This window comes from Archocentrus centrarchus, chromosome 7, assembly GCF_007364275.1.
Source record: "Archocentrus centrarchus isolate MPI-CPG fArcCen1 chromosome 7, fArcCen1, whole genome shotgun sequence".
NCBI lineage: Eukaryota > Metazoa > Chordata > Actinopteri > Cichliformes > Cichlidae > Archocentrus > Archocentrus centrarchus.
In genome coordinates, this window is record NC_044352.1 from 18816332 (window position 1) to 18844295 (window position 27964).

The 27964-nt window shown below is 40.6% G+C and overlaps 2 protein-coding genes across 4 annotated transcripts in view; both read left to right on the forward strand.

The window, feature by feature from the left end:
- Positions 1-4364, forward strand: part of LOC115782799 (neuron navigator 1) — a 107260-nt gene extending 102896 nt beyond the window's left edge. The window contains 6 exon segments of the mRNA XM_075074383.1: positions 67-218; positions 316-387; positions 503-708; positions 826-944; positions 1048-1236; positions 1780-4364. Of these exon segments, the coding sequence (XP_074930484.1) occupies positions 67-218; positions 316-387; positions 503-708; positions 826-944; positions 1048-1236; positions 1780-1875 (834 nt within the window). The 3' untranslated portion in view covers positions 1876-4364.
- A 318-nt stretch (positions 4365-4682) lies between these two features.
- mybpha (myosin binding protein Ha) lies at positions 4683-22189 on the forward strand. 3 transcript variants are annotated; one of them, XM_030733254.1, is made up of 14 exons: positions 4683-4898; positions 7836-7895; positions 8183-8239; positions 8612-8746; positions 9180-9347; positions 13092-13180; positions 13303-13498; positions 13872-14011; positions 14523-14682; positions 15382-15518; positions 18771-18957; positions 19117-19173; positions 21835-21866; positions 22032-22189. In XM_030733254.1, exons 1-12 carry the CDS (start codon positions 4697-4699, stop codon positions 19149-19151), a joined length of 1566 nt encoding a protein of 521 aa, XP_030589114.1. In that variant the 5' UTR covers positions 4683-4696; the 3' UTR covers positions 19152-19173; positions 21835-21866; positions 22032-22189. The 3 variants fall into 3 exon arrangements, with proteins under 3 accessions (XP_030589114.1, XP_030589111.1, XP_030589112.1); XM_030733251.1 differs by lacking the exon at positions 7836-7895 and having other exon boundaries at positions 8174-8239; XM_030733252.1 differs by lacking the exons at positions 7836-7895; positions 19117-19173 and having other exon boundaries at positions 8174-8239; positions 18771-18842; positions 21843-21866.
- Positions 22190-27964: the final 5775 nt, after the last annotated feature.

Sequence of the window (27964 nt, forward strand, 5' to 3'; positions counted from 1 at the left end):
TCTTCCACAGGCAAATATGATTTTATATCTGCAGAAATATGTGTTCACCTTTCTTTGCTTTCACAGGATTTGCAGTTGTATCTGTCAAATCTAGCAAATCAGATTGACAGAGAATGTGGAGGAGAACTTCCCCTGGTTGTTATCATAGATGACATTAGCGATTCAGCGGCCATCACTGAGCTTGTTAACGGAGCACTGACCTGCAAGTATCACAAATGGTGAGTCATCTTTTGAGTAGTTGTTTTATTTCACAAAAGAGTTAAAATATGATTTGATCATCAAAGATCAACGTGACTTCCTCTGCTGATGTTTCAGTCCGTACATAATTGGAACGACCAATCAGCCTGTGAAAATGACATCCAACCACAGTTTGCATCTTAGCTTCAGGTGAGCACAGGGTCAGATGAAGTATACACTGTTACTGTTTAACTCTTAAACACAAAAATTAAAAAAGAAAGTTCTCATATTGAATAAAACAAGTATTTCTTGTATATGGCCACAGGATGGTGATGTTCTCAAACAACGTTGAACCAGCAAATGGGTTTCTGCTGAGGTACTTGCACCGTAAAGCTGTGGAGGCCTACCAGGACGAGGAGCAGGACTTAGCACACCAGCAGGAACTCCTCCGTGTTCTTGACTGGATCCCTCAGCTCTGGTACCACCTGCACACGTTCCTAGAGAAGCACAGCACTTCAGACTTCCTCATAGGTAAGATATTAGTAGAGATAGTCTGCAAAGCCTGACTCTGGGACTTGGGACAGAGTTATCATCATAATGTCATTATGATAAAGATGGGAACTTAACGGGAACCATTACCTCCCCCAGGTCCCTGCTTCTTCCTGTCATGCCCAGTATCAGTGACAGAGTTCAGGCAGTGGTTCATTGACTTGTGGAACCACTCTATCATACCATACTTGCAGGAGGGAGCCAAAGATGGCATAAAGGTGAACACACGTAATCTCCAAAATATAACAGTAGTGAAAACACCAACCAAGAATCATCTCTATAATAATACTGTTTTCCTGTGGAATTGTCTTTTCCTGTTAGGTCCATGGGCATAAAGCAGTATGGGAGGATCCAGTGGAATGGGTCAGAGGCACGCTCCCTTGGCCCAATGCACAGCAGGACCAGTCCAGGCTCTTTCACCTACCTCCTCCCAGCATAGGCCCACTCAGTGAGGAGAAGAAGCCTCCTAAAGACACACCTCCACCCAGCACACTGGAGTCAGACCCACTGGTAAGTGAGCCCTTTTGTCCTGAGATGAAAAATGCATTTCTGTCCAGCTTGAGCTGCTAAGATTGGAGAACACTGGTGGTGATACATACAAAATTGACATTGTTTCAATAAGCACATGAATCAATAATTGCCCCTGGTGCAACAAAGTTTATGTTACGAGGGTTTTGAAGAATGTGGAGTCTGCAACCCACAGAAATATTTAAAACTCCTAATAAATGTAAATATGGCTATCAGTGCTAACTTCTCAATAAATACACTGAATTTCCCGTGATTACCTCAATAAAAGCCACATTTCTTCAACTGAATTCTTTTATTGTGACACATTTCAAGTAAGAATTGTGTTTTTAGCATTAGAAAAATGAGGCTGATCATATGCATGCAGTTTTTTTTCATATGCACACAAAGTTATACAATTATGGCAGTTCTGAACTAGCAGTTATATTTAAATCCATAGAAAACCATAGGGAAAATAAGATGTATAAATAACATGTAGTCATTTTCTGTGTGGTTAACTCTTCTTCTGTGTCTGCTCCTGCTACACAGATGGCCATGCTGCTGAAGCTCCAGGAGTCAGCCAACTGTATAGAGTCTCCAGAGAGGGAAGGCAGTCTTGATCCCACTCTGCAGGCTGCACTCTGAGTAGATTGTCAATAAAGCTAAGAAACTGTTGACTCTAATTAAAGGCTTTCGCAAATGCAGTCCAAATGAGAATTCAAAGACTCCAGAATGAACTTTAATGTGTGCTCAGTGAGCAGTTACAAATCTAATTGTAAAGAATCTACACAGAGAGAGAGAAGGATTTTGGACAATGGACAGTGGGTTTGGGCTTCCCAGCTATCGTAACATTGGAAAGACAGTGAAACTGCTTTGACAGGAAGCTGTGATCATCACGACAGGGAAAGACGGTGTCTCTTCTTCCTTCAGCTCTCTCAGCTGGTATCAGATGGGTTCTTGAATCTGCAAGTGCATGGTGACCGGAATAGTATAAAACAAAATATTATCTATAACCCCGCTGAATATTTGTTCCCTTTATTTTGTTTTTAACTGCAGCAACCTTCATGACAACTATTGGTGCTTATTGGTTTATTTTGGAGGCACATACGACCTTTCAGGAAAACAAACCACAGAGTAACAAGAGTCTGATCACTCCCCAAGAAGTAGGGCCAGCACTTGACAACGGCCAAAATGCACTTTATTTTTTACTTGTAATAATTGGGATTTAGGAGGCCGTGTCAGTGACTGTGTATCAAATGGGGGGGTCAGTTTGGCCAAATCATGCAGTTCATTAGTAAATCCTGCAGATGGCAGCATCTATTGAGTCCTGCCTCCTCTTCATGGTGCGCTTTCAGTCTCACTAAAGGTGCTTGGTAGACTATAACACACACTCAAAACCACAACTATAAAAATGGCCTTGAATGTTTTCTTCTTTTCCGGTTCTGCCATTTTTGTTATTTACTGAATATCAGAACTGTGAAGCTGTAAAGAGCAACATGCATGGGGTAAAAAAAATGAAATGAATAATGAATCGCTTTTAGGTTGAGTCTGTAAAGAAAATGTCATTATCTGTGGACTCAGTAACCGATGTTATACTGATATTATAACCACAGGAAGTCAATGTACTGAATTATAAACACGCAGAGAAGAAAAAAAAACACAACCTGCTTGTTTATTGAGCACCGTTTCTGGCTATGCTTGTGTGTACTCTGTATTTACATATGAGTTTTAAAACACAAACTTCTCTTGTAATAGCTGAGGATACAGCTCTCAAAGTCTTGATTTTGTAGGATTTTTGTACTGATTCATCTGCAGCGATCGCCTGTAAGCGATATTTATCACCTGTGTGTGCCCAACATGCCATGGAGTTTGAGAGGGGCTGAGAGCACGGTGCATTTTCATTCATCATCCCACAAACAGAAGCAGAGAACATTAGCCAAAAAATAAAAAATAGCTGTAACAGTTTCCTTCCTCTTTATTTAACTTACATTTTTGATAAAAAAGATGTTCTTCAAAATTATTATCAGTTTCCTTTTTACACAGTTTGAGTTACAGTAAGACTGGAAGTGAATTTTTAATGCGACTTCCTCCCATTTCTTTTTATCATTGGATTGAGATGTTAGAGGAAGTAGATAACAGTATTTATTGTTCAAATCTTGACTGTTAACTGCTTGAAAGCAAGAAAGTATAAAGAGCGGTGTAAGAGGAGGAAACTGTAGCTTGTAGGGATACTCTTAAACCCCTCAGCTTGACCCTGAAGTACCTCAGACTGCCATATTCTGCCCCGATGTTCCTCTACTGCTGTAAAGTAGAGGCACAATGCCTAAGTCTATCTGTGCCTGAAACACAATTTGGCCTCAAGCTGCTTTGTCCTACCACACAGAGGCCTCGATTTAGAGGAAACATCATGAGTTCCTCTGACCTACTCTGATGTCAATGTCATGTCATCACCTTAATGCCCAAATTTGGGTGTAGAGTGGGTTATCGATCTGGACCTTTGACGGGTAGTCATCGTGACGAGCTGTTAGTTAAGATGACGCATGTCAGTAAACTGCAGTGAATGAGAATGTGTATCATGACTAGGCTGCTTTGCACGATTTTGACACCATTTTAAACTTGTGTGTGAAGGTCTTGTCATCACTGAGGAGTTGCCTGAGAAGTGGAAAGCTGGCTGTGTAATGTTGATGCATGTACCCCTGGTGTGTTCCCAAAGTTTTCTTTCATTGGACCTACCACACTTAAACCTTATCATGGGAGGGATTTTTAAATAACTGGATATCTTCCTGTTTTCACATTGTTTTTAAGAGCAGACATTGTTTTTCTTTCTTATGCAAATATTTGTAAAGATGATTTTTTTTTCCTCTTTTGTACATGACATCCCTATTGTAAACAATGTAAATAGTCACTGCATCTGCGACAACAATCACTTTAAGAGAGATCTAAGAGAGAGAGTTTGGCCCGCATATGCAGAAAATGAGCATCCTCTGTGGTTGTATTGTCTTCCTCCAGTAGGAAGGAGCACTTAGCTTAAAAGTGGGCTCAATAAAGGTTGTATGGCATGTCTCTATAACCACATTAAATTCCATATGTCTAACATTGAGCAATTGTTACAATAAAGTCAGGCCATTCATCACATCACCACCTGTCGTTTACCTGTTGTTTGTTTATAATCCACTGGGGGCGCTAATGGGCCACTGATGTCAATTAAGTTGAATGATGTATTTAGAACGTCTCAATTGTAAGTTTGATTACCAGCAAATGTGTTACTTTCTTTAAAATGAGCCGTTTTTTCTTCAAGTTACTTTGCTTAGTTTATCTGTTCCCATACAAGGAAGATGTGGCTTAAGTGGGTAGGCGGGTGTAGAAGGCATGGAATGGGTGGAGCAGCCCACCAGCTCTTACTATATATATTACCTAAGACTCCTCTAGGCTCCTCGTCCCGAGGACTTGGAAGTGTTTCAGCAAGATGCCGGGAAAGCCTGCGCCTATCAAGAAGTCCCCTGCCAAGAAGGCTGCAGAGAGCGCACCTGAGCGCACCGCAGAGGCTCCACCTGCTGAAGCTGCACCTGCCGAAGCTCCTCCAGCCGAGGCAGCTCCCGCAGCCGAGGTGGAAACAGCGGCAGCCACCCCGGCAGAAGACACCCCCGCTGCTGAAGGAAATGCTCCGGGTACTTTAATGAGCATTAAAACTTTTTTTTTTTTTTTTTGGCAAAAAAGGAATGTCATTCCAAGCTAACCTTACTAACCCTGACTATGCGAGGGTAGCTCTTAGCTTTGATTTAATTAAGATCATACGCAGAAGGCCCATGCATTTTTTCATCAAGGTTATACAGCAGACCTTTTTTGCATTATGCAGATAGCGTTCAAACCCAGTGATTCAACATGAAGCTGAAAAATTCGGTGTAATGCAACAGTATTACAAAGTGCCTCCATAAACTGTTAGAAGTGACGCAGAGCAATTCAGTGTTATTTTTAGTAACGAGTTATCTTGAGCAAGGCTACCATAATTTACAGTATCTAAAATCTAGCAGAGGACCAGACTGAACATTCAAAGTGCAACCTCTTGGGATGATATGTAAAAATTGTGCTTTTGCCCTGACGGATGTTTTCCTGACATTTGATCAGGACATCTTGTTGCATCAACTAATCCCTTTAGGCAACACTTTGTAAGCCACTGGGAGCTGAGGAGACCAGCTGCTGTAGTTTTAATAGGTTTAAAGGCGAAATGGTTTCTCATTCCCATTGCTTGTTGCAGGATTTCAGCTGCTCAGCAAATTAGGATTCCTTTGTCCTATTTTTTGTTTCATATGTTTTAAGTGGGTGACAGGTGTGAACTGCAGGCATGGCCATTTGGAACCCTTTAATACAGACCTATGCTGTTGTAATATGTTCAGAATGTGGTTTGGGATTACCTTGCTGATATAAGCAAGGCTTTCCTCTAAAATGATGTAGTCTGGATGGCAGCATATGTTGCTCCAAACCTGTGTACTTTTAAGATATGTTCATAATTTCCCCCCAAAAAAACCCTCAAATCCCAGTCCAACCGGCCACAGGCTAGATCTTGCACTCTTCTTTGCATGGTAGACTTAGCTTGAATTTTGTGGGTGTGGTGACAAACTGTGTGCTCTGGCAGTGTTTTTTTTTTTTTAAATATATAAATATTTCTTTACTTACCTCTGCAACAGAAGTGTCTATTTTTTAACACTCAAAGATCATGGGCATTAAGCTGTAAACCCCACCGCTTGAAGCCTTTAGCCTTTGTGCAGATTGACACTAAAGCTAATGCATCACAAATTACAGTCTAAAACAGGCATAAAGTGAAGTATGTGCATAATCTTGGTGCTACTCATAAGTGGTTGAAGCTTTGGAGATTAGGTCAGAATGGAATAACAAAGATAACTTCATGACTAAAAAACTTTTTTGTTTGTTTGTTTTTTCCTGGAGCTACTGTGGATCTTCCAGCATGTTTCTAACAGTTAATCATTCGCTTCTACAACAACTGTACTGATATTAATGACCAAGTTATGCCCATTGATTCAATTACCTAACACCCAAGATCCACATGTTGCACGAACTGTAAAAGAACAAAGTGCAAACATGCATGGGACTAATTTGTACAGTCAAAACATTGTTCTTGTCTTCTCTCAATCTGTAAATACACAATAGGAGACATTTCTCTTTTCTGGTGGGAATTTTCTGTTCACCAGACTTTAGTGTGGGGGGAGAGCAGAGGCTTTGGTGGAATTCTTGACGTGATTTTTGGCTTCTAACCTTTGCACGTAGTCCCTAACCTTAGCCAATGGCAAAATGACAGAAAACAGAACAGATTCAACAACTACTGAAGGTAAACTTGCACCACAAGTGGTCCACACATATACACAAGCTGTCATGCAAGATGTGTGTTTGTTTTCCACTGTGCTCTGCATTTTCATCTTTTATCTTTCTTAACCTATGAGGTTTCTCTTTGTGGACATGTATCGCTCACTTGCTCAAGTGTCTCTAAACCTGCCGTTGAGAGATTGTGTTTTTTTTTTTTTTTTTTTGTTTTTTTTTACTCTTAGATCTGTGAATTCACAAAGCTGTCCTCCCACTGGTCCGTCCTGCTGCTTGCTTCAATAGAGTATACAGTCATGTGAAAAAGAAATCTTTCATGGAGCTCTTTGCAGCTCTGTGAAAAGGTACACCATTACTGCTTCTATAGGAATTAAGAGAGCTAATTAAATGCACTTGATTAACTGGTCATCAGCAAGTGTGACGACTTACACAAAAGCATGACCCCAAGGATCCCTCAGATCCAGTAGGCTGCAGTTAATGTATTAAATGTATAATTAGAAAAAGACTAAACAAGCACGGCTTGTTAGGAAGGGCTGCCAGGTGAAAGCCTCTAAAAAGAAGATGGCAGCACGGCTCAGGTTTGCTAGGTTGCATCTTAACAAACCACAAGACCTTTGGACCAGTGTCCTTTGGACAGACGAGACCAAAGTGGAGATGTTTGGACAGCATGTCACCACAAACACCTCATACCAACTGTCAAGCACAGTGGCGAAGGGATGATGATTTTGGTTTGTTTTGTAGCCATGGGACCTGGACACATTGAGGTCAGTGAGTCAACCATGAACTCCTCTGTATACCAAAGTATTCTTGAGTCAACTGTAAGGCCATCTGTGCTTAGCCAAAACTGGGCCATGAAGCAGGACAATGATCCCAAGCACAGCAGCAGAATGGCTCAAAAAGAAAAGATGCAAGGTGCTGCAATGGCCCAGTCAAAGTCTAGACTGCACCCCGAATAAAATGCTGGGGCAGGATCTTAAAGAGAGCTGTACATAACTTAATGGCCACAAACCTCAATGAAGTGAAGCTATGTAAAGAAGAGTGGGACAAAATTCCTAAACAACAGACTAATAGTCATACAGAAAATGATTACTTGCTGCTGAAGGTGGTTCTATATGCTACTGAATCATGAGGTATACTTAGTTTTCACAGAGTCCCGTGAAAACTTTCTTTTTCACGACTGTAAGTCAAAATGCAGAGAAATTGATTACCTGCACGAATAATGTCAAATTGTACATAACTAACTCGCTTCCCTAATGCCATTTTAATGCTAGCTGCTGCTCCCGCTGCTGAAGATGGTGCTGCTGCTCCAGCTGCAGATGCTCCGGCAGACGGTAAACATAAACCATCGCATACTACAAGACTAGTTACAAAGTACTGCAAACAGTGATTATTACATTATTGAAAATAAGTGCTTCCCATCATGATTTTCCCAGGCTGTGAGAAGTTGTGGATTCTTCACAAGACTTTAACCTCCTGATAGCTTTTCCTCTGCAGTTTTTATCAACGTTTTAGACAGTTACATGATTGAATGCCACTATATGGGAATTATGCTTTGGCTATGCTCATGTTTGTTTATGAAAATGTGAATATCCTACTTTTTTAATGCTAGCTGCTCCAGCAGAACCTGCTGTAGTTGAGGAGCCACCCAAGGCCCCCACACCACCACCTCCTGCAGGTAACGCTAACATCTGGTTCTGCTTTGTGTACCCAGTAAGAAAGATTATGACAGGGCCTAATTGAGCATCTGTCTCCTAAAACCAGTAATATTCAGCTCATGTACCTTGTATGGAAAGAAAGAAAGATTCTTATTTGGAAATTTTCAGAATTTTCCTTTAAACTAAATCTTGTATCAAGATAGTGACTGTTTTTCTAAATGCTGATGAATTGAGAAAAATCTTACATAATAATCATCATTGACATGGTAGAATGTAAAGTGCCTGTGTAATTATCCCATTATGTGTGTATTTTTAGTGTTATTTAAGCTCCTCTTTGCGTTGTCTATTTAAAGAATGCTTTATCAATCTGCACTGCACTAAACTTCTCACAGTCCCCACCAGCGCTCCTTTGGATGTATCTGTAGAGGATGTTAATGACTCCAGTCTCACCATTAAGTGGAAGACACCAGAGACTATCGGAGACTTAGGCCTGGACGGATACACCGTCGAGTACTGCAAGGATGGAAGTAAGTCTGCATATGTGTGTGCGTGTATGTATGTGAGAGTGTGTAAAGCTGCACCTGTCCCCAGAGTGTCAGAGGGCAAATATACTCATTGCTAGGTCCGGGCCGTATACGGCAGACATCAGTTCACCGGCTGTCGCTGTATCTCCTGACACCACTTTTAGAAGCGCTCATTTGCTCAGATGACAGCATGCCTTCTGAGATTTCATCGTGTTGGCCAAAGTGTACTTCTTATGGGCAGGTTGTTTGTAAACTTGTGTCGACAGGTGATAAACCACTTAACGTTTCCCAGTAAAGGGTGTTTAAACATTTGGGAAATTAAGAAAAAAAAAAACTCATATCAGGAGGAAACGCTGGATAATTTGAACTCTTTTCAAGCTATGGAAAAGTGACCCTAAAAGCCTCTCTCTAACACAGATTCTGGGTTTCCCAACAGCATCAGACTGGGTTGTAGCTAATGAACAGCTGACCCCAGCTAACCGGTACTGCATCAAGAATCTGAACGCAGGTGACCTGCTGCGTGTGCGTGTGGTGGCTGTAAACCCAGGTGGCCGCAGTGAACCTGGAACACTCGCTGCGCCTGTGCCAATCCGCGAAATTGTCGGTGAGTAGGAACCAATGTCATTATTGCAAGTGCGCAACAGACGACATGTAATAAAGGGTCTTCTCAAAGAAAACCACTGTGTTTAAAGAAAGCTGAAGTAAGCACTCCTAACTTCACTTACAAGCTATTCTTTATAGAAAGTGGCAAACACACCCTAAAAGTGTATGATGTTCTTGTAATTCATACAAATCTTCTTAAAGCCTTTGTTGGTATGTTCCCATCACATTCTTCTTTTTGGAGAAGGAACCAGAGATGCTAATGAAGGATATAATAAGAATTTCTATTTTACAGTGCAAATTTACTAACTGTGCACAAGAAGTCCTATACCAGATCTCTACAGCTAAGCTTTTCACTGCTGTGAAGCCACCTGGTAAAATGACTGTCTCCAACTCTTTATCAGGAGCTCTATCATAGTTGTAACTTATGACCTATCCTTCAAATACTCATGTTACAACCAGTGAGGTAGAGGTGGTATTAACTGCGGGTGCCTCAGACGGATTGCACAGATGCAGGCACATAAATCGCGAAGGTGCTGACAAGGCCTTTCATTAGCTGTAAGTCATGCTTTCATTTGCATGTACGCACATCTTCAGTCAAGACTGCCGGCTGGTACACTGCCAATTTACAAAATGTTCCTGTAATTTTAGACATAGATAAGAATATAGCTAAATTAAAAAAAAAAAAAAAAAAGACTGTAAATGCACTTCCATAAAATGTCATTATTTGTGTGTGTTCACAATAAAAACTGTTAAAATACACTTGGACAATCTAAGGCGATTACATGAAGTGTTAAGTTTGCACTGTTGTACCCCTAGGGCAGGGTTCCTCAAGTCCAGGCCTCAAGGGCCAGTGTCCTGCAACTTTTAGATGTGTCTCTGCTTCAACACACCTGAGTCAAATATAGAAGTCATTAGCAGGACTCATACTGAGGAGGTAATTCAGCCATTTGATTCAGGTGTGTTGGATCAGAGACACATCTAAAACCTGCAGGAGGCCCTTGTGGCCTGGACTTGAGGATCCCTGCCCTAGAGGTATGTACAGTTAAACAAATATTAAATCATTTAGCACAAATAATTTTTTTTAAAAAGGGAACCACCTTGTCAGTGCAGAAATGCTATTTTATGTCTATCAAATTTTTTTTTTTTTTTTTTTTGTTTTGTTTTTTTTACTCTTTTTCATAGATTCAGCTAAAGAAATGGGGCAAATTATGTGTTTTTGCAACAAGCTCCTAGTAACAAAGTGCCTAAAGATACTATATTAAGTCGGTTCTTTGCTAAGTTGTCTGTTGTGTAGACACAACATTGGTTCACTGTTTGATTTAGGTGCCTTTTTAGTACTTGAATGATTTATAGGTCAGTATTAATGCTCCACAGCATGTCTTTTCTCTCCCCTCAGCCCAACCGGTCGCGGCAGATGACTGCCCCTCCCTGAGCCTGGTTCTGCTGGAGGTTTCTTCCTGTTAAAAGGGAGTTTTTCCTTCCCACTGTCGCCAAGTGCTTGCTCATAGGGGGTCGTTTTGACTGTTGGGTTTTCTCTGTATTATTGTAGGGTCTTTACCCACAATACAAAGCGCCTTGAGGTGACAGTTTGTTGTGATTTGGCGCTATATAAATAAAATTGAATTGAATTGAATTATTAAGTGGCTTAACAAACAAAACAAAAAGAAAACATTACTCTGAAAACGGTCAAGTACAGTAACAGCACCTGGACTGAAAATGAGTGAAAAGCATATTAGAACTATCACCATGTGAAAATGCTGAAGTTAGCATTTGACTCAAAACCCTACTGTGCTCAAGCAGAGCACAAAATCAAACAAATACTACAGTAACTGTAGAGGCTGCCTAGTTCTATATAAGTAATAATGAATGCAACATTTTTTGTGCTGTATTTATAATTGCGTCAACAACTATTCTTTCCCCTTAGACCAATGCATTGCTGTTAAAAGCTGCTGGAAAAATCTGGACATTCTGGCTGATGTTTATTATGACCTAACTGTTGCTTGACTGGTATGCTGTGCTGGTGTGCATTAAAAAGTGCAGCTCCAAAGTACACAGGCACTCTCTGTTCACCACACTTTCAAAACACCCACAACACTTGTGTATTTTTGTTTGTTTAAACCACAGTTGGTTTAGTTGCTGTAGTTGTGATTTTCCGTCCTCACACTGACGTAGTGCCCCAGTTATTCACGTTCAGAAAGACAGCTTACTGACTCGAGGCGTATTTCCTGGTTGGCGAAACATGAGCCTAATTGATGGATTCTGGGTGGCTTGTTGGGGTTACATTCAGCTGTGTGTTAGTCACAAGCTCTCCAGGCCAGACACCCATCCACACATTCAAGCTTTAGATGAAGACATGCTGTCCTGCATATGCTGAAAGCCCCCTACAAAGACACTTTATCCAGAGACAATGGCAGATTATAGATTGCTTGCAGGGGGGACTTGCTGGCTGCTGGATGCCATAATGCCAGCAACACTTCTGGACATTGCTAGGAAGTGTGCTGATTAGCAAGGATTAGTATTTGAGCCAAATCTGGAGACAGCCCTGATCTATTTGGGAATTGATTGTTCCAGATGCAAGATCCCATCCTGAGTAGCAGTGATATGGTGACAAATGTAAGGACAGGAGGGCAAGATACCAGGTTAGATTTAGTGCATCAGATGGGACATTGTTATGGCTTGAAGAAGATGGAGGTTGATGGGGTATGAGATGGGAGGACAGTTTGAGCGGATGAGGAGAAACAGGCTGCAGCGGGGTGAATGAGGTGAGGGAGAGCAGAAGCTTGGTGGTTTGATTTATCCTCTAAGCCTAGAGAGCTTTTCAGACATTTGCTGCTTATGCAGAAACATGTGAGAGATGCTGTTCCTGATACTTAGCACTTGCCACGAAGGAAACCATCCGCCAGAGAGCCCGGCTAGATGACACGCAAAGTCCCAGTGACGATGCAAGTTCACCTGTTTGATTTTATATTCACAGCAGGCGTATACAAGCAGTTGTTGCAGTTGTGATGTGATGTTGCAACTCTCAACTCAAAGTGTTGACATGTATTTTGTGGTTTCTTTGGCCATGACATGAGGGGTAATGTGTCAGTTTTCTTGTCACTAAAGCTATTTTAGGAGCTGCTGGTTTCAGGTTAATTTGATGCTGTATCAAGTCTACTTACACAACCGTTGTCTAGTTACATCAGAATAAACAAACATCCATCTAATTTTTTTTGTGTTTTTGAGGAACCATTACATTGAAAAATCAATTCAGTGTTTGATTGTATACCATTCACACACATCACTTTCTTTTGTTTTGTCCAATTAACGCCCCATTTTCAGGGTACTTGAACTGTTGCAACTGTAAATCATACATTACAATAATCGTCTTTTCTAAAGTTAAATACACCTTGATACCATCAGCTCCTCTATTAAAGCTATTAGGATTATTTTTCTCAGTTCTAGGTTTGTATGCTTAGATCTCATAAAATAACTTGTGGGTTAACTTCAGTCACATTCTCTTGTAGTGCTTGTCTTTTTAGGTCTTGTTGACCTGTCATTTTGTGCATATGTGACCCCACTTTGAAGAGTCTAACAGGATGTGTATTCACCATGCAGACTGCATGCTGCATGCTGTTAGGATGCAATGTTAACTTTTAGCAAGGTGAAGTCACCAGTGAAGGTGAAGTTTACCAGTAAATCAGCTCAGTCAGACTGTAGAACTTAGATGAGGAGAAAAATAAACATGCGTGATTTGACTTTCCAGACCGTCCCAAAATCCGCTTGCCCCGGACTCTGAGATCCCGCTATGTCAAGAAAGTTGGAGAGCAGATCAACCTGCTCATCCCATTTCTTGTAAGCTGGCACATACACACATTTGCTGTATTAGTCAGTGAGAAAACATAAACACCGGACAGACCGAACTTTGACCACTTCAGTTTACTTTGCGTTTAGTGCTTCTGCTTTCAACTCCTTAGGGAAAGCCCAAACCTGCAGTGTCCTGGCTTAAGGATGGTCAGCCTGTGGATACCAAGAAGGTCAATATCAGGAACAGTGACAAGGACAGCATCCTGTTCATCCGCAGCGCTCAGAGGGAAGACTCTGGTGTTTATGAGATGACAGTTAAAGTGGACAGCTTTGAAGACAAAACCACAATAACTCTTCAGATTGTTGGTGGGTGACACATGACACACTTCCACATATATGAATATGTGGACAGGTTAAAATATTGACTCACTTGAGGCTTTCCTGGTAAATCTGCTCAGCTGGGTGTGCAGCTGACTTGTTGACTTCTTGGTTTTGAGATTTGTGACTGGCTCAAAGCATTAGGCGACACAAATGGCATCTCTAACAAAGACGACAGTGTTTCAGCATTCCATGGGCCACTGTTGTTACATGTAAGGTCTAAACTGTAAAAGTATTGCAGTTTAAATACATGGTTTTTCTTTTGAGTTTTCACTGATTAGAGAAAATGCTTGACATTCTTAAAGAAACACATTTGTTATGATTGTAATACTGTAATGCTTACAATAATATGTCTCATCAGAGCGCCCTGGTCCTCCTGCTAGTGTAAAACTGGTGGATGCCTGGGGCTTCAATGCTGCTCTGGAGTGGACTCCTCCCAAGGATAATGGCAACACAGACATCACAGGATACACTGTCCAGAAAGCTGACCGGAAGACTGGGGTACAGTAGATGTTTACTCCTAATCTAAACAAAACCAAACCTTACACCAAACCAGTTATGTTGACACGAGTCTCCACCACAGATACACAGGGCATCCATTTGCATTTATAGTTTAAGGTCTGATCTACAAACAGATGTGTATAATCAGGGGGTGTTGTGCATTTAGCTCTGCTTTCAAAGTCAGGAAGAAGAGCGTTGTCTTACTACTACTATGTTCTGTTTACAGTAATGATGTGCTTAGTCAGAGCGTTTTTAGTGAAAATGGTCTTGTTTGAAGTGTGTTACTGAAAAGAAGTAAATAACATGCATTAAAGGAAGATCAAGATATAGAAATGAGTACAAGTCCATAATTGTGGCTATAACGTTTAACTGGAGGCATGACCATTTCATTTCAAACTAATAATGGTTCTATTGATAACTCAATGCTGATATTCAGTCCAGTAAGGACACAGCAGGCTATCATTTCACATGTCTGAGCTGACTAATCTGTTGTGCCTGCTGTCTCACGCAGGAATGGTTCACTGTGCTGGAGCATTACCACAGGCTAACTGCGACCATCTCAGACCTTGTCATGGGAAACACGTATTCCTTTAGAGTGTTTGCTGAGAATCAAGTGGGCATGAGTGAGATGAGCGCTGTCACAAAGCAAGTGGCCACCATCCAGAAGACAGGTGACCTCCTGATTCCACACAGTACTTTAATATGTCTCTCGTCAATTTGTTTATATTACAGAGTTTTAGTGGCTGGACTGCACTATGAATGGATACTCATATTTTAATGAGCTGTGGTTAGTTTGCAGGAGTCTAAAGTGGAGACTTGAGGAGTGGAAATGGCCTTGGCACTGCTTTAAACATAAGTGGATAGCTCTCTTGGCAAGTGCTCTGCTATTACTGAAATAAATTTAAAGAGGCTGCGAAAACATTAAGATGCCTGTCATAGCTGTGTTACCGAGTGTGGTATTGTGTGTGTGTGTGTGTGTGTGTGTGTGTGTGTGTGTGTGCGTGCAAATGTATGTAGAACCTCTTTTAACACATAATGCAGGCCAGTACACCACCACCTACTGTGACCTCAATAACAAACAGCAAAAAAACAAAAATGCCATATCTGCAGCTGCCCTTTCTAATGGAGAGCACACTGTAATGTGGAAAAGTAGTCTGCCAAGTTTTTATTTTATGCAAAGCAAAATTTGCAATGCAAAATTTTATACAAGTTGTCTAGAGGTTTATAGAAAAATGAACTTTAAGCATTTTATTTCAATAATACTTCATGTTTCTGCTCTGTAAGTAATCCCAAACTTTCTCCTTCAGGCTATAGAGAGGCAGGATGTTAAATGGACAGATGCAGCAACCTTAACTTTGCCTCATTTACAGGTATTGTCTATAAACCTCCCGAGTACATTGAGCATGACTTCAATGAGGCTCCCAAGTTCACCACACCCCTCAGTGACCGAGCCGCCACTGTGGGATACACCACCAAGCTGCTGTGTTCTGTTCGTGGATGTCCCAAGGTTAGACTCGTACTCTCACTTTTCACAAAGGTCCATGGATCAGTATACTAAACTAAATAGGCTTTGCAAAAGCTCAAGTATTTTCTCATGTCTGACTAATTCCTCTTTTTTCGTAGTATTTCATTATAGTGTGTCTGAAAACATTTGCCTTTTAGGGAACTGTGATAACAGTGGTTCAGCATTTCCTGACATTGTAGAGATCAAACTTTTAAACCAAGAAAATAATCAAAAGACAAACTTCTTTTTTTTGTATTAAAATTAGTAGTGTCTGTAGTATAGCTTATCAATCTAGTGTTATAGTGGTATTCTAATATGTGATTGGATATCTGGAGCACATGCTCACTCTGAAAGTATAATCAAACCAAAATCCACCTGGTGAGGCTGACTTTCATTGGTTTGGAGGGGAACTAGTATGGTTTGGGTTTTAGACATAACCTGCAAAACAACCGCATAATTTCTTTATGAAGCAAGAATGGAAGGAAACAAACAAACAAACGAAAAAACAAATAAGAGGTCAACGCCACCATCTTTCTCAGACCACCTGAACACATGACTGCATAGGTCAAAGTTCAGTCTCACTGTCTGTTTAAATCAGGGCTCTTCAACTTCAGGCCTCGAGGTCCAGTGTCCTGCAGGGTTTAGATGTCTCTTCTACAACACACCTGAGTCAAATATAGAAGTCGTTAGCAGGACTCTGGAGAACGTGACTGCATACTGAGGAGGTAATTCAGCAATTTGATTCAGGTGTGTTGGATCAGGGACACATCTAAAACCTGCTGGACAGGGGCTCTCGAGGCCTGGAGTTGAAGAGCCCTGGTTTAAATGAAGCAAGCAGGTCCATTTGTGACTGACAGAGACATAAATGGGGAGTGAATTTCAGTCTTATTACAGACCAGGAGAAGATTGGGATGCATCTTCTGATCATAAATAGAATTTCCTGATTATATATAGAACTGGCCTATTGAGATTTGGGAGACTTCCCATATTACACATAACTATTGTTTTTTTTTTTTTTTCTTGAACTGAAACAGTGTTGTTCTTACCAGGAACTCTTACTGTCCTGTTTTAAATAAGATATTAATGTCACAGTTAAAAAAGATCCATGCTAGAGTTCAGGGGCGGCTTCCACTGATATGTTTATGTGGAGTTTCAGAATGCCTCTCAGTTCTTGGCAGCTGCTGCTTGGGTTAAACTTAACTTTACAGTTGTCTGACGGATGCAGGCAGATTAAGTGGCAGTTCAGAATGGAAATGCAGTTGATTATTTGTCTTAGCTGTCCTTGGCTCTTCACCCAGGACGCTCTGCACACGTTAGTGCAGCTGAGACAGATAGAATAAACTGACAGAGCGTGACTTTTTGACCTCATGGTTGACCACAAAAGCTAACAAGACACAATGGAAGAAAACAGGAGTTGATGGTTAATAGATGGCAAAATGTTTGTAGCCTAAGAAATTACTTTTTGCGGCATTTAACATTTGAGTCATTTTAGGCGATAGTATGCCACAGTTCATGGCAGTGAAACTTATCTCTATTTGAGAATAAAGACTAATTCTTCTGCTTATCCAGAGGTTTGCATGGGGGCAAGAAGCAGGGTACACCCTGGTCATCTGCTTAACCAGTGTTTGAGCAATGCTTACTCTTTTAACTTCATGTCTGTGTAACCACTATAAATTGAATTCTGTCATACTCCTGTAAGTAGGCTTGAAGTGTTTTATTACATGTGTTTATGGGGCCTCCTCCTCTTCCCTGGTACAGACTTCATTGTTGAGGAGGTCCAGTAGAAAGGCATGTTCAGTAGTGTGATAGGCTGTCCTGCTGTCTCTGATAAAGAGCTGTCACATATAGAATAGGGACTACGTTACAGGGTGAGAGATGCAAGATAAGATGGGAAGGCAAAAAAAGAGACAGTGATAAGAAGCATAGATTGTTTTCCTTTTGTGGCTGATTGAAGATGCATTTGTATCACAGAGGCCACTATTTTTGCCACCCAACCAGACTGCAGCTGTAGCACAAGTTCAAATGGCTCTTTCTGTAACATACACACAGGAAAGAAAAGGCATGAGAATGTAAGAGTATGAAATGTAAGATTGAAGTTGAAATCCTGGTCAAAGACAGTACCAGGATTCTCATGGGATGATTTTATGTTGCCAACGAGGGGACAGTCTAGTAATAGACTTCCTCAGTGAAGCTACAGAGGCTGACCAGAAGAAAGCCAGTTGTGCCAGGGATGAGTTTGAGGGAATACCAATTAGCAGTGGTAGTGAAACATTCACCGAGTATTGGTGACAGTTTTGAGGTTAGACTTAACAGAAAAATGCATCTGCGTTTTCTCTGCAGAGCAATGGTAAGAGGCACCACTGAAGGTGTTGGCACAGAGGTACCTTATTCAGTGAAAGCATAATTGGTCTGAAAATCAACATTGTCCCTATTTAGCCATTTATCTCTGATGACCAAGTCTATAGCCATGCTAACAGTTCTTTGAGGCTTTGCATAAGGTACAGCTGGCTCTTTAAGCTATGTGTTAATATCCCAATGCTAAAATACACACTTAGTGCTGTAGAAATGAAAAACAAATTGGGGTGCTCACAATCGCGTTGTCTTTAATAAACTGTGTTAATTTAAAAGGTTTACCACAGATCACTGGTGGAATCCTGTTATTGATTAGGGGGGCATACATTTCATGGCAAAAGAAAACCGTGATCAAGACATTTTAGTCCATCCAGCCATCCATTTTCTTCCACTTATCCAGGCCAGTTTGTGGGGGGAGCAGCCTAAGCAGAGAAGCCCAGACTTCCCTCTCCCCAGCCACCTCCACCAGCTCATCCAGAGGAGGAGGAGACATTTTAGTCAGAACCACAAATGTCAGTCTATTGGTGGAGCTACTGAATGGGCCAGTGGAACACAGCGTGATCTTGATACACATGGCAATCTTTAAAACAGTTGAGTATTCACTTTGGAAGTGGTGGACCAACTGACTGCCTGAGCCATGCTGCGTGCATGGCCAAAACTGCATTGTCACACACTTTTTCATATGTTTCTCTGAATCATCATGTCTTTATGGGCTGCTTACTGATTCCATTTGATGCATTTTCCAAAGAATATTCTCATGTTGCAATAGAGCTAAATCCTGTAGGACCCACTGATAGCATTGTGTGTGAAAGATGTTGACTTACAGCCGCAGCACCAGCATCAATCTTTCCTTCCGTTTATGTGGTAAAATTAATTTAGTTTGTAAATGTTTCCTCCTCTCAGCCTAAGATCGAGTGGCTGAAGAATCAGATGATCATTGGTGATGACCCCAAGTATCGTCAGATCTCCAACCAGGGCATTTGTTCACTCGAGATCCGTAAGCCCTGCAGCTTTGATGGTGGTGTGTACACCTGCAGAGCTAAGAACGCCCAGGGAGAGGCCGCTGTCTCCTGCAAGCTCGAGGTCAAACGTATGTATCTACTGTCAGTCAAAGCAGGAAGTATTTTTACACTTATTTTTCAATATTTTCCCCCAAACTGTAATGAATTACTGTAATTGCAGAAATGCCTTTACATCCATTTTAAAAGCATAATTATTAACTGTAACTACATTTTTCTTTCCTAAACAGAGGTCATTCTTCCAGATGCTGAGAAGGGGAAATAAAGTATTATCTAAACATCCAGAGGTAAGTTAATAAAGTAGTTATTTAAGGGAATCAGACAGTCATTGGTTCCAATTTCCTAAATATATAAGAAAACATACAAAATTGGGCGAATATGTTGTCTAAATCCATTTAAAAAGCCTAGCCCTAACCTATTTGTTAAAAAATCAAAATTTTCAACTAGCATAGCAACTCATGAAAACTAATCTCTTTCTGACCATATATATGTCAAACCATTGATTGTTAATGGATCAAAATAGACTGTGCCCAAAGCCTAACTCTGGATACCTCACTAACCTAGGACTGTGAACAGATGAATGTTTAGGATCACAACCTGTAAACAGAGCAGATAACTCCCCCTGCGCTTTGGATCCAGCTGTGCTGTGTGTCAGTTTGTAGTTACTGCTTTGTTCTCCACTGGAGGTCATTTCTCCATAGGTGGCTTGTATAGTAAACTCCTGCGTCCTTTAGGACTGCTATGTCCACCAATTACCCATTAAGAATAAAACTACTGACAGGTAAAGATCAATAACTTTGATCAGCATGTTACAATAGAATATTCTGCTGGGAAATCTTGGTTCCTGGCGTTCATGTTACTTAAACACATACCACCCACCTAAACATTGTTGAAGACCAGGCACACCTTCTCTGTTCAGGCAGTGGCCACTCCCAGCACAACAGCACCCCCAACACATAGCAAAAACATACCAAAGAGCCTCCAGATTCCCCAAATCTTACTCCAATCAAGCATTTGCTGGGTGTGGAATCTGTGGGCCACCTACACATTACCTCACTCTGTAAACTTACATGGTCTGCCACTTCATGACTGAGCTACTGTGGTTCCTAAATGGTTCCACTTTGCAATAATACGGCTAACAGGAGGGAAAAAAATCTCACAAACTGACCCATTACAGTACCACGCTTGGATTCAGTGAACTCCTTGGAATGACCCATTAGTTCACAAATGATTGTAAAGGCAGACTGCATGGCTAGGTGCTTGACAAAGACATGACAAACCATTGGTTACAACGTTGACTAGAAAACCCTGTTTGTGAGTTAATGACATAGCTGAGATAAAATGGGACTGGCTGATAATACCCTCAGAGCCACTGAGCAGCCATGAGTAGAAGTGACAAATGCATCAATTTAAAACCAATACTCCTCTTACACTCTTCTTCCATCCTCATCTCAACTGTCCTCTCAGACGTTATCCTCTGTACATTTTGTACATGGCAAGCCCTGCTTTTAGATGTGGTAATGTGGCAAGAATTAATGCTGGTCAAATAGAAATACCAATTTTGATGTTTTCAGTGCTTTTATTATGCTATTTATATCATCAGTCTGAGGCTGCCATATTCGTGTTTTGGTATTGGTGGTTTAATTACTCCGGTGGTGTAACATTTCAGGGAGTGCCAGGAGGCTTTGCTCAAAGTTTCATTTAAACTATTGACAAGATCTGGCAGGTCAGCAGATTCATATCAACTGATGGTTCACTCATCTATTGCCTATGTACACAAATCTCAAACAGAATGCGCTATTTATGTTGCTTTAGTCTGCCTAAGGTTTCAGCTGCAAGATGCTTTGCAACCCATTCACCAATTAACCTGACATGCAGCTCCTTCCTTTATGCTGCTTTGCTGTTGGTCTTTCTGCTGTGCTTTCCATGTATGAGCATGGAATGGGGGGGGGTCCAAGAACAGTGAATTCAGACAGAAAATCTTGTTAGAGGATACGAATCCTGACTAAATTTATAGCTGACACCTTTGGTCATGATGCATCTGAAACAGCCATTTCTTATTGAATGTTGCTGTTCGGTTTCAATTTAATTTTGTCAATGGAATACAGTGGAAAATACATTGTGCATTTTTTTTTTCTTTCTCACTTTAAACAGTTAGAGGAGGATTAAATTGTCAGTGTCCTTTTTTTAAAATTTAACCTTGAATATAGGGCTCAAATTCTCCGTCTTAGTTGTTTGATGTAAGCAAATAAACTGGATGCGGTTACCGTGATACATGCACACTCAAACGTTGACCTTGAGTGTGGTCAGGGACACAAGTGTGTTCACATTATGCTTTAAATGGGGTCACATATCTTCCTACCCCAAATGCAACCTCAGTGTGTTTGGATTCGTTCACACCTGTATTTACGTACAGCTGTCCTCCTGTGATCAGATTACTGAAAAAGCGCTTTCGGGCTGAGTGTAAACTGCGCCCTGTAAAAGACATGATCCTGCTTATAAGTCTCTACAAGGTGTCAGTATGTGATCCCATACAGCTCAGCCATACATGGGATGGCCCTTCATGGGGGAGAAAGAAGGATTAGGCAGGATTCGTCATTGGGTGAGAGATAGGGGTGATGTCAGTGCGGCACTCGACAGCTTCTATAAATGACTCCAGATGATCTGACACACAGCCAAACTCTTCACATTACCATGAGTCAACAGGCTGAGTGCTGTGAGAAGAGGGGAGAATGGGCTAAGAGAGCAGAAACTGAGGCAGATAATCCCTGATGGAAAATACACAGTGGAGCTATCTCACACATAAGCACACGCAGACATGCAAGACACCAAGATCTTAAACAAACCCACACACTTTCTCTCAGTATATTCCTGATTATCAACACTTCACAATCCCATTTAAGCACCTTTTTTTTCTTTATTATCTTTCCATTTTTCTTTGGCTTCAGAGAACCAGCAGAAGTCCAGGTCTTATGTTAAGGTAAGTGTGTGTGTGTGTGTGTGTGTGTATACTAGAGAAAATCATTAAATGCCATGAATTTTAAATTAATGCACAGGATGTCAATCTTGTGCTCTGTGGAAATGTGGCTGCATATGTGTGTATGTGCCCTCAAAATATAATATATTCCTCTCTTATTACTTCCAGAGTGTTTGAGAAGGTGCAAGTTGGCTGTGCAGCAGTGTGTACGTAATGAAGAAAGGGGCAGAACAACACATCAACATCTCCATATATATTTCTATTTCAACTCACATTCTGACTCTCCCACTGCTTCCAGCATGCATGGAAGACCCAGCCCATCCCAGTTTGCCAATAACTATGTAATAACTATGTTATTTTAGTTGGTGACATGAATGTAAAGCTATATTTACCATGTTTTCTTCTGCCAGTGTCCATTTGCTGTTTGTTACAGTAAGTATATATAAGATACATATATGTACTACTCAATAAAACAGTGAATCCTGGGAGATGCAATGCCTGTAGGGATGTTCAATAAAGGTTGTATTTTATTATATATAATATGATTTTATTTTTTTTTTTGTTTGTTTGTTTACATAAATTTAAAGATGCTTACAATAAAGTGTTCCATGTGCTTTGATATTATATGCAGTTTTGAGGTTCATAGGATTTTAAAGAATGAGAATTAAAGTTTTTCTGCATTATTATTTAAATGAAACAGCCATTTGTAGACTTCTGGCATTTTGATGAAATGGTTGGTTATTCTGTTGGCGCAGTGGTTAGCACTGTTGCTTCCCAGCAAAAAGTTTCTGCCCTTCATGAAGTTTCTGTTCCTGTTCCTTTGCCTTGGTGGGTTTCCAGATGCTCTGACTTCTTACAGTCCAAAGATATACCAATTAGACATACTGTGACATTACGACCACTGACTGGTGAAGTGGCTAACACTTCACACACTCTTCATCATGGCGCCTGTTAGTGGGTGGATATATATTACGGAGCAATTGAACATTTTGTCCTCAAATTTGATGTGTTTGAAGCAGGAAAAATGGGTAAGCATAAGGATCTGAGTGAGTTTAACAAGGGTCAAATTGTGATGGCTAGACAACTGGGTCAGAGCATCTGCAAAACTGCAGCTCTTGTGGGGTGTTCCCAGTCTGCAGTGGTCAGTATATCAAAAGTGATCCAAGGAAGGAACAGTAGTGAACCAGCGACAGGGTCATGGCCGGCCAAGGCTCACTTGGGGAGCGAAGGCTGGCCCGTGTGGTCTGATCCAACAGATGAGCGACTATAGTTCAAATTGCCGAAAATGTTCATGCTGGTTGTGATAGAAACATGCCAGAATACAAAGTGCATTGCAGTAAGGCAATCCGGGGGAGGCAATGTGATGCTTTGGGCAACGTTCTGCTCAGAAATCTTAGGTCCAGCCATCCATGTGGATGTTACAATGACACATACCACCTACCTCAGCATTGTTGCAGACCCCGTACACCCTTTCATTGAAACATCATTCCCTGATGGCTGTGGCCTCTTTGAGCAGGATAATGCACCCTGCTACCAAGTAAAAATGGTTCAGGAATGGTTTGAGGAGCACGAGTTTGAGGTATTGACTTGGCCTCCAAATTTCCCAAATCTAAATCCAATCGAGCATCTGTAGGATGTGCTGGACAAACAGGTCAAATCCATGGCACACCTTTAAGGGGTCTCGTGGAGTCCATACCTCTAAGGGTCAGGGCTGTTTTGGCATCAAAACGGGGACCAACACAATATTAGGAAGGTGGTTATAATGTTACGCCTGATTGATGTATGTATGTCAGGTTAATTCTAAATTGGTTGTGAGTCTCTTTCTCTCTGTTAGCACCTCAACTTGCCCTACTAATGAAAAGATGGTGATTGGCTTCATGCTGCACAGCCTTTATCCGTCTGAAAATAACACCACATGCTGTGAAATAATGTTGCAGTCATATCTATCTACCCGCCTACCTACTTGCTTATTTACTTACTTAGTGTACACTCTTAGAGGAACTTTTTGGAGTTTCCCATCATTGCCATTGTGGAAGAACCATTTCTCTTGAAAAACTTTAATCAAGAAACCCCCAGAAAGAAGAAAGCACCACTTCATGATTCTGTTTTTTTTTTTAGTTTTTTTTTTAACCAGTTATTGGCATTACCAGTATTGGTATTAGTACTATTAGTAATATTATTGAAATTGCACAACTGTTTTATCAGAAATGGTGAGTAACAGTACATCACAAATCATTAATAATCATTAATAACCTGAACAGTACTACAAATAAAATCCTCAAGTACCTGAATGTAAAAAACAAAACAAAACAAAACAAAAAACATCGTAACTATGGAACAATCATTAGAGACGTGGTAGTTATATGCAGTTAATTTGCACCATTTCAGATAAATGCACAATGTTTAAATATTAAGTGAGACAATAAACAGCATAACTAATAAATTTTAGTTATGACAACACAGAAGTGTGGAGTGACAGTGGGTTAGATCATTCCTGGAGGGGCAAGTGAGGATATCTATACAGGATGGAAGCCTTCTAGGAAAGGTTAGCAGTGGGAATGGCAGAGTCCTGCCCTTCGTGCCTTTGCCAAGATCAACTAAAGACTTGTTGGGAGGAAAAATGTAAAGACAAACTGTTCTTATAAATGCTTTGAGATTTATTGGTAGGTATAAATATTATCTCTGTGCAACTCCATTTACATATTTGGCTTCTATTGAGAACAGGGATAGTACAGTTACTCAGCGCTGTTTACGCTCTTGTTTATCATGTTGGAAGAATTAAAGTTTGGGGAAAAACAGAAAACTATGGAAATCCCAGTTAGATAACTACGGCACGGTACGTAAAAAAACATGGGAGAGGGAAAAGATGCAAAATCGACATTTTTTTTTTTTTTGCAAGATTTTTTTCCTCCCATGTTTATTTATTTATTTTCCTCCCGTGTTCCTTGCGGGGTCCCGTAGGAGAGACGTGGATACTGGCATAGATATGTCTATGGATGCTGGTTTGTTTGGGTGGGTACAGAGAAAATTTTCTGCAAGTAAAATCAACCCCAAAGTACGCCTGTGTGTGTGGCAGCAACTTTTATGTTAACAAAATGGTAAGTTTAACTTTATCCAACTTAAGAAAAAAGTAGAAGGATTAATGGTGGCAGAAGCTAACTGTACTGTAGGTTGATGCCTGCTCATCATTGTCAGCTGCTAAGCTGCAGTGTTAAAACCTTGTTGAATCTGTGTGTCATGAAGAAATAAGGCAAAATGGGGTCTAATGAAGCGGCCAATGAGTGTACAGTGCCCTAGTCAGAGGTGGGAAGTAACGAAGTACAAATACTTCGTTACTGTACTTAAGTAGATTTTTCAGGTATCTGTACTTTACTTAAGTATTTATTTTTCTGACTACTTTTTACTTTTACTCCCTACATTTTTACACAAGTATCGGTACTTTCTACTTCTTACATTTTCAAAACAGACTCGTTACTTTTTAACACGTCAGAGAGAAGTTTGCATTTCCGGTCAGTGCGCCGTCAAACATCAAACGATCTGAGCCTAAACGGAGGAATAATAACAGATAAGAGACAATCGTACTGGCGTATCCTCCATCATCGGGGCTTATCTCGTACAAAGGGATTAAATACGCAAACCCATATAATTAATGTATCCTTTATAGCGCTATAATCAGGGGTTACAGCGGGCCGGACCGAGTCCGTAAGTTGCGCTGCGGGACATAAACAGCTTAGCTAGCGCTACTGAAGAGGAGCGAGCACGAAGGGAGTAACGTGTGGCAGATAAATGCAACGTTTCTAAATGCTCAATAAATATCAGCAAACACACAAAGTGTGTGCAGTTTGTCACACAGTGTGTCTGCTAGCTAAAAGAAGAGCTGCTGCATTTCAGGGAGAGCAAAGAGAAGTTCACTCAGAGATGGAGAAAGAGGACAGGAGAGGAAGAAGAGAGGTTAGATTTAAAGGTAAGGACTGGAAAATAAACTGAAGTATGCTGACTTTGTGTAATTCAAAGATTCTATGAAAATACTGCAGTTTAGGTTAGCTTGTTGTACTGTATTTACAGTAAAGCTCTGTGTTGGACTGGAGCACAGTGTTTGTGTTCATGGTCAGAGTTACAGGTTACATCAGTGCAGCAGAGATGAGTTTGAATCAAAGCTGCTGATGCTGAGATTCATTCACTTAATCCAACATTTCTACAGCCTGTATGCTGTCAGTGTAGGGGATGGAGATCAGCTCAGATAGCTGTGAAATACTGGGTTACATCTTTGTGAGTTCAGTTCATCCTCACAGAGCAGTAAACCTCAGAGCAGCAGCAGCAGGTCAGCTGATCACAGCCTGCACACAACATCATTTACTGCAGCTCACAATAGAAAGCTGTGATTCTTCTCCCCATGCAGAGCCACTACAGCTGATCTTAGGGTTCCTCCACCTTCTGAATCCCACTGTAACCCCTGAGTATCCTCATGTTGGTGTTTAGGTGGAGGCACAGTCACCCTCTACTATGGAGGACACAGAGAATAGAGCTGTGTTTAAATTCCCTTTCACAGTTTGTGTCCTACATAACAGATTCAAGCTGAGTGCATTCATTAGGATTAAAATTTAGATTGGAATAACGTTTGTATTCTCATGTAATATTATTTTATATTATTACAATAATATATAATGAGGTTCGGTTTGTTTTACACAAAAATAGCTTGTAGAAACATCCTCCAAAGAACTACTTTTACTTTCTTACTTTGAGTACATTTCAGAGCCTGTACTTTTTTACTTTTACTTAAGTAGAGAAGTTGAACCAGTACTTCGACTTTTACTAAAGTATTTTTTAACATAAGTACTTGTACTTCTACTTAAGTACAGAATGTCAGTACTTTTGCCACCTCTGGCCCTAGTGCAATGTAATCATGTTAGTCAAGCTTTAATAAATTGGAAAAATTAAAAGGCTGTCAGGTTAACTGCTATATAGCAGTTAACCTGACAGCCTTTTAATTAATTAATTAATTTATTTATTTGTATTGTACATATGTACAATACAAATAAATAAATAAATTCGGTTATCACTGTAATTCTCAGCTTTGGTAGGACCTGAGCTGTACCTAAACGTAGCTTGACATAATGTGATTTTCTATGTTAGACAGACACCTTGTGGTGAGTATGGTGAATGAAGCCTTGCCTGACAGAGGAACAGAAACTTGACGCACCTCAGTGCGCAACACACCCAGCCTTACAGGAAGTCATATTTCACCACAGAGAGAGGGAGTAATCGAGTACTCAGTACTCACTTAACAGTATGGCTGTTGAATATTGTATATATAACCATATAAAAATGCACAAAAATCCTTTAGCAAGTGTTTTCAGTCAAAATGAAGCTGTTAAAAAAATGTCTTTCTTTTCTCTAGAGAGCAACTTTCAACTGAAGACAAAAGGAAGTCGCAGTTTGTGGTTAGAGACTGGTTTTACATAAATTTAAAAATTAAATGATTTAAATAGCCTGTAGCTTCTGTTCATGGCCTCAAATCACACCACAGGTACAGCTTGCAAGTGGTCTGCTGTGAAACTGCATCATGATAAAATGATAACTTTGATTTTAAAAATGCTTTTGTTTGGGTTTTATTCCTTTAAGTCTTTCACAACAAAATATGCCATCAGTGTCTTTTTAAAGCATACAGTGGCTAAGTAATAAAATACTTTCCATCTAAAACAGTTGAAGTTGAGCACAATATCCAGACGTGCCAACATTTTAGCAGCTTGCAAGTTCTTTCAATTCCTTAAACCTTCCTTTTTATTTCACACAAATCAGCAGTTCAACTTTGTGTCGACAACAGACATCTGAGTGTGGTTCACTAGCACGTTTCCTGTTGCTTCAACAAAAAAACAAAAAAAAAAGATGTCAGAGAAACAGGAAAGCTGCTGTCCTGAGGTGAGTTTAGAAACGAAGCTGCCGCTCACGCCCATCTGCAGTGCAGTCTGCTTCCTTTACTGAATGTCACTGCAGAGCAGATTTATGACTCAACTGAGAAACACACTCTCTACATGTGCACCTCAATGGAAAATGTGGCTTTTCAAGGTCTTCGGTGTCATGTGTAAGTTTTTAAGCGTTTG